Source organism: Platichthys flesus, chromosome 1 (assembly GCF_949316205.1).
Source record: "Platichthys flesus chromosome 1, fPlaFle2.1, whole genome shotgun sequence".
NCBI classification, from domain to species: domain Eukaryota; kingdom Metazoa; phylum Chordata; class Actinopteri; order Pleuronectiformes; family Pleuronectidae; genus Platichthys; species Platichthys flesus.
Window position 1 is genome coordinate 15,897,656 of NC_084945.1, and position 14,158 is coordinate 15,911,813.

Consider the following 14,158-nt stretch of genomic DNA (forward strand, 5'->3'; position numbering starts at 1 on the left):
CACGACAGACGCAAAAATGAAAAAGTGCCGTCATATACACAGAAGACACCAACGAAGATGTCAAGAGTGCGGTGGCGATGGGCGCTGACGACGGTGTCGGGCTGCTGTAAACATGATTGTGTCTGCTGCACCCGGCTGCTCCTCCTCTCGCCTGAATAATGCGAAGGATTTGATGCTGTTGTTGAACGCGTCTGTGCAGAGAACCTCCCGCTGCGTTGTGTTGTGCATGTGTGGCAGACCAAGGGGTAAACTCTGTAGCCCAATTTTCCGGAGTTTACCTGCAGGTCATGTCTGAAAAGGCCTTTTATTTTCCCTGCCACGAAGGACGGTTACTCGCCGGGAGTAGATGGCAGTAATGGCCGCTTGCCAAGAGCTTCAGCCATCACTGCGTTTTCAAGAGGTGGGGTATACACACACGATTTAGACAGCACTCCTTCGTCAGGGCTGAGAGAAACACAAGCATTAAGTTTGGCTTCCCTTTGCAGCACTGAAGAGTAAAGGAATGAAGTTCGGTGCTGGATCGGTTACAGCTGCTAATGCTAGGGTTGGCTAGGAAACAACGGAAAGAACTTCAACGTAATTAACTCTAAATGTCAAAAGTCTTAATTTATTTGAACACATTTGAACTTTAGCTGTGTGAGGGCCGGCCCTCTTCAGAGAGACTGCTGGTGAAAACCGATTATTGAGCGGCCGTCCGGTCCTGAAGACTCCGACAAATGCGTCCTTTCATCCTCAAGCTACGAAGGCTCGGAGCGGCCGATCCAACTCAGGCAGACGTTTCCCAGGATGCATTGGGCTTCTGTGATTCACGTTCACTCGTTCAGAGGTGAAAAGACATTAGCCGAAATGCCACAGAGGCCTGCGTGTAAAAAGGCAAAGCCTACAGCTACACTTAGCATTTCCATCCGTAAGTGGACTGAATATGATATGATGACAGTGACGCCATTAAACATGACTGATGAGCCTCTTCCTCACCCTCTTGTCGCCCTCATTTATACACAGCAGAGATCAAAGTTCGGATCGGCTCCAGCCTGGTTAATTTCTGCTAAAAACCCTCTTACATTTTTAAATGTACATTTTAATAATGTATTCTGGAGTCAAGGCCCCACCTGTGAATCCCAAGAAGTGATTCGCTGGAATAACTCGTAAGAGCCATATCCAATCGTTCAGTTTCCTTTAAATACGCGTCAAGGAACGACTGAAAGACATGATAAACCCACACGGGTGATTTCACTTGTTTGGTATAATTAGACCTCACTTCAGGATTGAGCGGGCAGGCACAGACCACACGTGAGTGACATCTCCCCGACTCTCTGAGCTTTGCTGCAGCTGTTGGAGTGAGATAAATAGCACATTTAAAAATCACACTGCATGAAGTCTGGTGAAATGCAGCGAACATTTCAACCTGAGCAGAAGTCTCATCGGCCCGGACAACTGGAAACCCAGGCGCAAAATGTAGAAGCCGCGAACACCTGATTCCCCCAAAGACTCCTGGGCGTTCATGTGGGGTCGGAATCAGTCTTGGACCTCTACTGGAAATAATCACATGAGCTTCAGATCAGTACAGCAACTTGAGTTGAAGAGTTGCTGACGTCATCACATATTTTGACAATCAGTTCTAGCTTCTAATAAGAACTTTTTGTCAGTTTAGAAACTGTGTCCATCTGTCACAAGCACCTGATACAGACGTTTAGATTATTTATGTCTTATAACGCACACCTGAATCCTTCTTCTTTGATCTTCATTATTGTGCAAATAGTTGAAAGAGATGTAAAGGTGTTGTTTAAACAAATACAACAAGCTTTGTTTTGGGCGTTTATGTTTTTTTTTTTCCATTTTCCAACTTCAAAGCTCACAAACACACAAGGTCGGGAACAAGGACTCGGGAAATGGGACCTTCTGAAGAGCACAGTGATTGTTCAGAAGTTAGGCTAAAGTGATTTCATCAAATCACACTTTCAACTGTCTTACTTTGTAAAATAGAAATAAGTGGTAGAATCCGTTTGCACATATTTCAGATGACTTCAAACAGACCATGACTAAAGCCCGTCCACACAACACCTACAGGAGATCTGTTGACAGTTTACTCTGAGTCTGTCTATCTGGGCTGCATTTTGATATAGTGAGTGGATTTACATTTTTCTGATTTTAATTTGCCTCAACATGTTAATCACCTATGTGAGCTAAATTTTCGAGACTCATTGGACAGTCGCGCTATATTTAATCCAAAAGATGAGAGGAGGAGTTTATAGCTGTCTTCAGATTGGAGAGCCACCAAATTTCCCAGAGCATCCGGCCCCTGGTGCCCTCCTCTGCTGTGGTCCACCGTGATTAAACAGTGGCCTTGGGTGGAGCGGCGCGCTGTGTCATACAGTGTGTCCTAATAAATCTTCAGCCGCAGCAGAGCCAGGCCTAACATCCACAACACAGGGGGACACAGAGGGAAGGAGAGAGGGAGCAACATGGAGACGTAAAGGTGCAGGGAGATACTGGAGGGGAACATGGAGACAGCTCATAACCCAAACACACAAACACACACACACACACACACAAACACACACACACACACTCAAACACACACAAAACAACAAACACAATATTCCCTGATTGCACTGAACTATATGAGGGATAATATGTGGCAGATGGTCCACAATACTAATTAGCGGCCTGTCTCCTTATCGCTGCATCTATGTTGTTGTGAAGTGTTTACAGCAGTGAAGGAGACTGTGGACCTTGTCACTTTCTTTAAGATCTGACAGACACAGACTGAAAGAATCCTGGGAGTAAACTACAGCGAGGAGGGATGTCATAATGAAAGTTCATTTACCGGCACCAATATATTAAAAAAATTACTCGGTATTCGCTTCCTGCACCTTAAGCGTTTTCATTTCTTTCACTCAACTTCTTACGTAATGGTGAGCGGAGCTCGTCTCCCTGCTGGAACATCTGCGTAACGCACAGGAGAAAACATGTGGAGGGTTGTGGAAACCAGTCCTTTAACATGGACAGCACCGGTTATCGATTTCATTTCTGTGTTCACATAGACTAATGTTTGCATCAGGACGAAGAACAACCGAGGCCATAGCTCAGGAGAAAGCATGTGACTGCACACACATACACACACACACACACACACACACACACAGGGGAAAGCCCTCCTGACACGCTCACCCACAACATAATTAAATACGGTACAGTAAATCACTGCAATGAGGGGGAACGAGGCAAATAAACAATAAACCGGGAAAAGAATCCCATCCCTTATTTGCTCCTGAAAACCCCAGAGCTGGTGTGGACAGGTCATCAGCCCCGGAGTGAGTCACGGCTCTTTATTTTTTTAAAAAACCAATTCCTGGAAGTAGTTTGAACATTAACCATCGTGACAACCCCTGAAAAGGCTAAACCAGAAGGAGGGGAAGAAAACTGCATGATGCTTAACCACCTGAAAACAAGAGAAAACCAAGCAAACCAAAGAGAGGGCGGGTCGTGTTGTGCAGCTCGCTGGTTACGTGATGCACATTAACATTCATTTTATGGATTAAAAACTTCCCTGGACCGCATTGCAAAATAGGAAACAGGGTTTTGAATCCCATACTGTCATGTCTGCTTTCAATGTTTTCTTAAGCAGAAAGTGATGACTGGCAAAAGCCCAGCGATAGAATCTCATACGGCGAGAGGTGTAGGAGGTTAACCCCCATCAAAACCAAGCTGTCGGCGCTCAGGAGCGGCGGGCACTTTGCTGCGGTCGCTGTCGGAGTAAACAGACCTGACGTCAGAGGAAGGGAATAAATATTCCTTCGTTGAGTCCCGGAGCTGATCTGTGGTCACGATTCCTCCTGCTGCGTTTATAAGAAAGCAAACAAGAGATCCTGTGGGAGAGTTAAAAATCAATCTGACTGCGTGGAGACGACCCTGCACCGTCCTCTACTGCAACCGATGCAGAGGGTTAGAGGGGGGCAATGTTAGTATTGGCGTTTCCATAGAAACCACATGTTGTACTGGCTCCACACATTAAGAGAGGAAACTGTGAGTGTGGACGTTACCTGTTCGGAGCAAACTGAGAGTCTGCTCATACATACACAAAAAAAACTAACAATTTAGTAGCACTTAATTGGCACTTACTTAAAGCACTTTGTAGTTTTGCTTTCTTGAATAAATTCTACTTTCTTGATTCTTGTTGTTCTGGGTTTGTACCCTCATGGTTGAATGCACTTACTGTAAGTTCGCCTTGGATACAAGTGTCAGCTAAATTAAATGTAATGTAATGTAATACACAGTGTATAAGCACTGACACAGCTGATCACAAACAACACAAACAGTGAAATTTAGCAGAATAAAGATTAATTGGCTAATACAGATTTATTTTTTGGACGTGAATGAACAATTTGATTGGATTCCCATAGTTGTTTTTTTCCCAAAGTTTAATTTTCTGCGCATTTTACGGCTGAACCATTGACCAGTCAGTGTTGTAAAATATCTAACAGGTCACAGGAAACTGAGGTGAATGGCAGCAAACCTTATTTGGCATTTCTACACTGCAGTGTATTGTTAGTTACCAGCGGCTTGTTGAGCTCCAGTGTTTCCAGTAGCTCATGAGCAGCCAACATGACACTTTAATTCATTTTTATGAAGGAAGGTGAGTGTAAACTTGCATTTATCATTTAAGGTCTGTTGACAATCATGTTTTTAATCTAAGACGGTGAATGGTCTCTAATATAAACATTGAAAAGTAGTTACTATAAGTGTAGATTACCTCCACTGTGATAATGGTGCCTCTAGTTTGATTACCCCGACATGGTGGGTATAATATCCACAACAGCCTGAAAGTTGATTTTATCCGAACAAAGACGTATAATGGTATATTGTATTTCAGATTTAAAGAAGGTATCTTGCTCATCATGTGTTCTTTATAAAGGCTGAATGATGTTGGATGTGTGTTAGTGTGAATGGCATACAGATGAACCAGGATGCAACAGAAGAGTTGTAGCCTGTCTGTTTGAAACGGTGTATAATATAATGGAATATTCTCTATAGGAGATATTCACAATTAAAGTGGTTCTGTCACTGATTGAAGGCAGCTGAGGACCTTTTGTGATTCACAATCCAATCAAATGATTTTTATAAATCTTAAATGTAACTTTCTCTTTAATAAATAGATTTTATTTTTGGGAGATTTACAGAAAACGCTCGACAGCAAAGACAAAGTCGTGAAAGGACATTTCTGTCATGTAAACTGACTCTCTTTGAATTTGTCTTGTGAGCTCATGAGTTTGCACCTCAACAAATCAATCAATCAATCCAAATCCAGAAAGTAATAAAGAGAGCTGCTGCTCCTCCATTAACATACTGGACTCCATCATAGAGTTACAATGGAAAACATACTCTGTGTGACTATGAGGAGCTCTGGCACACTTAATAATTAAAAGTGTTAAAAGAGTTAAAAGAGTTGAAAGGCAGCATGTAGACTCTTGAACTCTCGACCCTCAGGTTCCTACAGCAGTTATTATACCTACAGTAATGACAACAGTCCAGGTTCACAGTCTCCTTGTCCCACAAATGAATAATGTATGTATTGGTATGACTCTTCCAGCACATATGTACTGTACAGTTCAGGTGCTGCTGCCTGACTCATGTGTTAAAGAATGGATGTGCTGACTGAGAGGAGGAGGAGGAGGAGGAGGAGGAGGAGGAGGAGGAGGAGGAGGAGACTGGGCTACTGTAGCAGTGCATCAGCAGAGGTGAGACTACTGCCACCACACCACAGTTTGCTGACTGCGTGGACAGGAGGCTGACGGAGCCGCTGTTAGACACACACACTCCCGATCGGTTCCATTTCTAATTGTGCTGATGCACAGAGACGTTCACACTCATTTGTGTAGAAGTGCATGAGGGGGAGAAAGGTGATGGAGCGTTCGTGGCTGAAGGGCGGCTACGTCGGCCGGAGTGGGTACAGCATGCGTGTCATTTGTGCTGACCCAGATGCTCTGAAACCCTGAGTGTCCTGTGGCTGCACTGCATTCCCACCACAGCTCCCACCTCATCACACTCCACCACCGTCTGTAATGAACCTCTGCCGTGGATCATGCAGAATGCAGGACATTAGGAAGAGGGGAGGCGAAGTTGAGATGAGACCATGAGGAGAGATAATGAGTCCATCTGCAGGAGGAGCAGAGGACAGGAGGAGAAGAGGAGGGGGGGGGGGCAGGGATTCAGTGCAAATCTGATCAGTGAGACAAAAGAGTTGAGTGGCTCCAGGCTCAGGTGCAAAGATTAGTAGAGAGAGAGAGAGAAGAGAGTTACATCACACACAAGCAAAACACAAATCCTCAACACCATCATCAGCAGCAGCAGCAGCAGCAGCAGCAGCAGCTCTCCCACAGCACACCACATCATGTGAGTGCAGGTCAGGGAGGGAATCCATCCTCCCGCCGGACACTAACTGCCTGGCTGCGCAAATTCCTCTGCACAAAAGAGCAGCGGCAGCCTCCTGCATGTGCACGGAGCTCATCTGTGATTCCTCCCGATGGAGCACACATACTTTCCGCTCCTTGATAGAAGCATCGGATGTGCGGTGTCCCTGCAGCCTGTGAATCCCGCAGCCAGCGGCAGAGAATGTGCGGTTTACAAGAGAAAAACATCTTCCCTTTGTGCAGCCGATCCGCTCTAACTCTTCACAATAAAAAAAAACAACTCGCGCACGGTGCATGTGACAGAGGTTGATGCAACGCACCAGCACGCGCTTTTAGGAGCAGACAGCTCCAGGGGCGTGCGTGCGTGCGTGCGTGAATGCGTGCGTGCTTGCTTACCCTCTGCGGCCGTAGCGCACCGGACGAGCAGTGAGAGCATCCCCGCGGTCAGGAGGCAGTTTGCGGCCACGCTTCCTCCGCCGGCTCCGCGCCAGCACCACCTGCGCCTCCCGTCCCCTCCTCCTCCTCCTCCGCTGCCGGTGCTCCGCGGCGGGCACACACCGGGCTCCGCCGCCGCGCGTCCACTCCTCAAAGCGGGAGCCATATCCGGGGCACAAGTTGCAGAAGAAGTTTGGGTCGTAAATAATACATCGGATCGATCCTGGCGTGTGCGTGAGAGCGGGGGGCACGGGCGGCGGGTCCCGCGGTCTCGACGCGTGTCCAGGGCTGTGAGTGGGTGAGGGGGGGTGGGAGGTGGGGAGAGGAATTAAGAAATGCGCCCTATCGCTCCGCTGCGCTCGGTCCATCCATCACCAGCATCACCAGCATCACCAGCATCACCAGCATCACCAGCAGCAGCTCCGTGTGGCGCAGGGCGGCGCACACTCCCCCCGCCGCGGCTCTGACATCCAGCCGCTCCAGCTCAGGAGGACGCGTCCAGGTGCATGTGACGTGCACACAGGTTTGTCAGTGCTGCCGTCAGTAGATGTTTTCACAGACCGTGGTCCTCCTCCTGGTCGGAGTCGGTAAATCCTGCCTCTGCTGATAAAACTGTGGCCACCAATGTCACAGCTGAGCCTGCACAGCGACCCCTGCTGGTCACACTGACACACGACCCGGGTACAGGTCTACTGACTGGCCTGATGGTTATTATTTTATTATATATATATATATATATATATATATATATATATATATATATATAATTTAATAATTATATTACATAGTATTTAATTTAATAATGATATTAAATATATATATATATATATATATATATAGAGACAGACGATGACGGTAGAGCTCTTCACCTCCACTAGCACACAGACATGTTCTGTCCATCCGGAGTTATCTTAATCGCCACTGCAATATCTGACATTGGCTGCCATACCTCTTTACTGCCACAAGATGGCAGCGCACACCCAGAAAGCCACCGAGGAGGGAACCAGTAGACGTAAACACTGAGGGACCCAATTAACTTAACCACGTTCATTTGTAAATAATAAAGACTTAGACTTTTTTTTTGTAATAATTTTATATTTTACTTGGCTCTTATCCAAGAGGAGAAGAGCTATCTCATCACAAGGTTCATTGAGGGGCTATTCTGTAATCCTTCAATCATATCACATCACATGCTGGGATTTACACTGTTTATTATTAAATATTATTAGTATTTCTTAACAATAATACAAATAATGATTATAATAACTTTGTATTAGTTGTATTATTAAATATTATCAGTTATATTATAAATATTTGTAGTGCACGTTTCTTATCAAAGTTACAAAGTGCCTCACAAGAGAATTAAACAGCAATTCAATTAATTTAATAACTTTAAATAATTTATACATCAAGCATGGTTTCATTTCAGATCTCAGCTGGCCCTGTACTGCTGAAACATGACGACCTACTGTCACCAATCAGGCTCTGAAGCTGAAATTAATCTGTTACATCAACTGGCTTATTATCAATACCTACATATCTATTTTCATGATTGATTCATCATTTAACACACTACACACTATAGCAAACATTTGGTTTTATCTCACATTCATAATACTTAAAGTTTCCGATTGTTATTGTGCCTACACATAAAAAGTTTGAAATCAATGTTAGAACAATAAAGTTTCAATACAAGGCAAGGAAATAAAGTTACCCGTATGAATGTGAACGATAGAAGAGACAAGAGTCAGGAAGATCTGCATCAATAGATTTTTTTTAATTCAAAGTGAATCTTAACAATAATACACCATAAAGTCTTATTTTGACACTCACCAAAAGAGTCACCTGGAAAACCCGCTTAATGTGACAAAGTAGAGAAGGCTTGGTCACACCTAAATCACTGAGAACTAGAGAGGAAACACTATCGCAAACTGTAAAGAGACATCACATCCATAGTTAGTTTTCCCAGTCCTCATACTGTAAATATTGCACAGTGCAATTGCTACATGGCAAACTAGTGTAGCACAAAATAAAAAAGCCAATGAAACAAAATAAACGAAGAATCTAAAGAAAAGCCACAAAAAAAAACTACAGGTATTAAACAGTAACAGTTCCGATTTTATAATCAAATTGATGAGCAGACGATTCCATAACTTGCAGTGTGAATTAACTCTGAAATTGATAAGATGACCAGAAAACTGAAAATAAAAACAAACCTGATCCAACAAAATCAAAAGAGTAACACAGTAGCACGTTCAGAATAATACAGACCCTGAATTTACGTCTCAAAAAGGATAATACCGCAGCAGAGGATTTGTTTTTACTGATAACTTTTAAAGTAATAATGTTACACATTTTTGTTTTATCTCTTAAATGTTACATAAATCCTCAAAATGAAGAAAAAACAATCCAAACAAAAAGGTGTCAATCCTGTGAGAAATAAAACAGTTTTACAGATTTCTCTTCTCTTGCATCAATTCCACTTTCCTAAACAAGTATCGGAGAGTTTATGCAGGCGCATTGCTGGTGAATACCTTTGGAGGAATCAAAACACAGATTACATTTCACATGCTTATTATTGGGGAACTATTTCAAGCACTAATCTGCCAAGTTCATGCCTTGTCGTCATAAGCGTTTCTTTCCCAACCTTATACTGGAGTATGAACAGTAAAGCATAACAGGTAACACATTTTTAAACCATCAAATAAATCATACAACCACATTAATGTCAGTGTTTGAAGTGGGGAGTATTGCACTCATGACTGACTGTGCAGAGAAACCGCTTTTCCTTCCAGGACACACAAACATCCAGGAAACAAAGCCGGCGCTGTCTCGGTTACTTCCCGCTCGGCCTCGACTTGCTCGGTGGAACCGCTGCTCGGAGCGCACGGCTTCTTCTAGGCAGACAAAGTGAAGCAACTCAGGTGTACATGCACGGTTATGTAAAGCATGGAGATTATCTAAGAACACTTGGTGGTGCAATGACCGCACAATGTAAAAGTATTGCATCTGCTGTTCAGCCAGAGTGACTATCCAAAGATCGTTGAGTGTTATATCATTCAAAGAGGTTGTGTGTGTGTGTGTGTGTGTGTGTGTGTGTGTGTGTGTGTGTGTGTGTGTGTGTGTGTGTGTGAGATTGGTGGGTTATCGCAAAGACTTCAGTGGCGGCGCTAATCTGTAACAAGAGAACCAGCAGTGCCTCTGCTGTGTCCATGTCCTCTGTCATGTCTACAAGCTGATCAGAGGAGAACAAGTCCCTGGACCAACACTGTGATGAAGTCCTATTTCATATGTGTGTGTGTGTGTGTGTGTGTGTGTGTGTGTGTGTGTGTGTGTGTGTGTGTGTGTGTGTGTGTGTGTGTGTGTGTGTGTGTGTGTGTGTGTGTGTGTGTGTGTGTGTGTGTGTGTGTGTGTGTGTGTGTGTGTGTGTGTGTGTGTGTGTGTGTGTGTGTGTGTGTGTGTGTGTGTGTGTGTGTGTGTGTGTGTGTGTGTGTGTGTGTGTGTGTGTGTGTGGGTGTGTTTAATTCCTGGTTGAGTGGCCGCTAAAAAGGACTGTCTACATGATAACAGACTGCAATTGGACTCCCATGCTTTCCGCCTCCAATTAAGCGTTGAGGAATAACCGTCTCCAATTCTCACTTTCTGAATCTCAAGGCACATACACAGTGCTGCTCACACTGTCTCATTTCAGTAAGGAACACGGAGCGATGGCCACAGTTTTGATATGAGACACTCGTAAAGGGGAGAGCGATCCGAACACAAGGCAGTTTAGAAGAACAAATTGGGAAAATAGATTTTCTAGCCAGATAGAACATTGAACAGATAAAAAAAAAAAAAGGTAACAATAAGTATTTGTTGAAATCAATTTAACGGTAAAGCGAGTTGTGAAACATCCTTTTTGGAACAGAATCATTGGGCTAAATTCTCTTTTGGACTTTAAGTCTAATCAGCCAAACCCTTACAAGCCTAACTACCTGTATGATTGTTTAGTGGCAGAGTGTTTGTTGTGTGATCGTTGGAAACTTTGCAGAAGCTTTTTCAAATCAACAACATCATTTTTTCTGGCATCTCACAGTGCTCCTGTATAACACCTAAAGAGTACTGGTAGTATATCATATACGTACAATGAGAAAGTTAAATCAATCCTGCAAGCTACAGCTTCAGATGTGTACAAAACATCAATATGAAAACATACAAAAAAAATTAAGTTACATCGATACATCATTTATATGCAGTGATGAGCCCAAAAGGTTAATAAGGATAAAATACTGATGCAAAAAACACACACCCCGAGAAACAACGAATGCAACTAATGTTCATCATCAGCAATACAGTAGTTACAATGACACTCCAAATATGAACGCAAAACACAAAAAATCAAAACCACTTCTATTTCAGATAATTAGGGACCTATACAAAAATAGCAACGCTAGGTTTAAACTCAGAGAAATCACCTAATTTCACAGCTATTGAAGTGGCAATCATCATATAGCAGCTTATCTATGATACATTCAAGAAAGAAATGATACGACTTATTAATTGCCCAATAAGCTAGACAAAACCTCGGCCAGTTTAAATACAAATACATCTTTTTTTTTTGTTTGTTTGTTTTAATTTAACCCCATTCTACGACTACAGTATAACTGAGGTCTATGCAAACAGAATAGCTACCTTGCTCAGGAAATTAATTACAGTCTTTGGTGCTGCACAAGCAACTTCATTTGAAAATTAAAGACAAAAACAAATTACACACGTAACTAGTAAAATGAACAAAAAAAACGCACACATAGCATATCCACATATATATTAGATGGTGCTACCATCATAAATATATGTATATATCCTCCCTGACGGAATGTAGAAAAAAAAGCAGTAGACACCGATAAGCCTCAAGCCTTTAACAAATGGTATAATGTAAAGGGAAAAAGTTAACTTTGTCACACATGCATAAATGAGAGAATTGCACACAAATAACTCACACCTTATCAAGCATCTGTACTAAATAGTCTAGCTCTATAATATATGTCCATATATGTGGGTATATCAAATACTGCATGGTTTGTTCAGGCTTAGAAAATTCCACACCATTTCTTTGCATTTTTTCCCCCTTACCTATCAAAGCCATGCCCACCACACTTCTAAACATCTACGAAACAAAGTGAAAACACACACAAATGAAAAGTACGTAGACGAAAAAGAAAAACAAGAAAAATAATTAATGACTATTTAGATTGTATTGCAGTTTCATCAAACAGTACAAATACTGTTAGTAATAAGAGTTTCACTAAATAGAAAGTGATTATCAAATATTAAGCAATACTCAGTACTTGCACTTTGTACACTAGTTCATTCGGGAAAGGGGGGAACAGAAAATAAGGTTTTTTTAATGAAACAGCAAGCATTCGCAACAGCAAAGCATGCCGTTCTTCTCGAGAGAACAAAAAGGTTACTCACTACACACTGAAATATTACACCGACTCCGAAAAAGAAGCACCGCTATCCGCGATACATCACATCCATGCAGGCTATGCATGGACATATACACAGGTGCATATATATACTCACACATAGAATGCATCGACTGATTGGAATTTCAAGTGCTGCAGTCCAGTACATTAATAATCATGTATATAGTCATATATAAGTAGTAACATGAACAACCTCAAATATGTAAGGCACTATGGCTGGGGACAGTTATACAATGCAGCGAGTCTTGTGACACAAACAATAAGAGCAACGTCTATGCATCTTTCCGTTTACATTTTTGCTCATGCAAGACCACATGCAGCGTGAGGAACGACCCTATTTAAATTGGTTAACTGACTTGACATTGCTAACACCGAAAGACACCGAAAAGGTACAAATACTTCAAACGCTGTACGACATACACGGTGGACAACATGTGCATCTGTCAATCTAGAGCTAGAGACTGGGATGGCTTTACAAATATGAATGTGTCTTGCACATGTAAGAAGGCAATATAGAAAAATAGCTGGGATCAGGGGTGCAAAGTCTAACTATTCAACATCACCCCAATTATTTACCTGTTTTGGGGAGTATTTGTAGAAGATCCAATGCAAAGATATATCAAATGTGCAAAACACATTAAGTGTGAGTTTAACTATCAATCCATACTTTCATTCAATCATTCACACATTATTTCCTTCTAATTTCTTGCCCAAATCATCTCCACCATTGGAACTTTATATTTTAAAGCTTGAAGTTCAATTACACCCAAGTCTACATGATTCAAAAAATAGCTTGCTTTCTCTGTGGTTGTGCCATGGTTTCTGGAAAAAAACAAAACAAAAAAGGAACCATGCTGTTTGTGGTTTAAAGATAGGATTCACCCTGCTAACTTAGCCCTCAGGTGGCATGAAGGGTACCTGGGCAAACATGCTCAGATGTAAGGGTACTGGTTTATTTTGGTGGGGCTGAGAGGGAAACTGGTGTAGGCGGGCGAGGCGATGTAGGAGTGCGGGGGAAAGAGGGGCTTGAATTGGCCCTGGTGGTGCAAGGTGGGGGAGGGTAACAGCCGGGGGTTGATGCCCATTGTGACCTGATGCATGATGCCTGCCGGGTGGGAGATGCTGTAGGTGGGCTGGAGGCAGGGGCGAGAGGATCCTGGGGAAGCCAGGAGGTGGGCCACAGGCGCAGCTGTGACCAGAGTACCAGACGGGGGATAGGACAGTAAGGTGGGCTGGGGGTGGGGGTGGGGGTGGCCCCCGAGATGGGGGTGGGGGCCCGTAGTGTGGTTGGGACTGCTGTGGGACAGGGTGAAGGTGTGCCCATGCATGGTAGGGGGGATATAGGCCTGTGGTCTGCGGTGGGCAAAGTTGCCGTTCCACTCCTGGTGGCAGGAACTGAAATGCTGCACCTGAAGGCGTAGAGAAGAAAATCGGATTGAGCCTTTTCATCAACACCTGAGTCGGTGTTAGAGAGCCACTAGATGCTGCTGTTTTCCACCTCACTGTTGTGTCTCTGATCAACCATTAACATTCATCACTTAAACCTTGTAATACTATCTTAATTTGTGTGAAGAACATTACAACCACTGTCCACTTCATTGGCTGCTTTATTTTGCAAGCAAGATCATGCTAAAACTCCTAGACGGATTCACACATAACTTTTAAATTGTCAAATCTGGTGTGGATCTAATCAGGGAACACTTCTTCATGCTCCCAAAAAGGGACACATTTTTTAGATCTTAATTTTATAAGGCATCTCATTGAGGGACTTAACATGGCAATTCTTTATAAAATACAGCTTCCCACAAGCAGACACTGTCAATTGTGTTCAGCAGGACACCCCAT

General features: G+C 43.1%; 2 protein-coding genes across 2 annotated transcripts in view; both read right to left on the minus strand.

The window, feature by feature from the left end:
• The window catches only part of kiaa1549lb (KIAA1549-like b), a 58,139-nt gene extending 50,813 nt beyond the window's left edge, over positions 1–7,326 (minus strand). Inside the window, exon 1 of the mRNA XM_062386865.1 lies at positions 6,807–7,326. Coding sequence (XP_062242849.1) covers positions 6,807–7,011 — 205 coding nt within the window. The 5' untranslated portion in view covers positions 7,012–7,326. The remainder of the gene's footprint in view (positions 1–6,806) is intronic.
• A 1,275-nt stretch (positions 7,327–8,601) lies between these two features.
• Positions 8,602–14,158, minus strand: part of hipk3b (homeodomain interacting protein kinase 3b) — a 36,907-nt gene continuing 31,350 nt past the window's right edge. Inside the window, exon 16 of the mRNA XM_062386866.1 lies at positions 8,602–13,722. Within this exon, the coding sequence (XP_062242850.1) occupies positions 13,246–13,722 (477 nt within the window). The 3' untranslated portion in view covers positions 8,602–13,245. The remainder of the gene's footprint in view (positions 13,723–14,158) is intronic.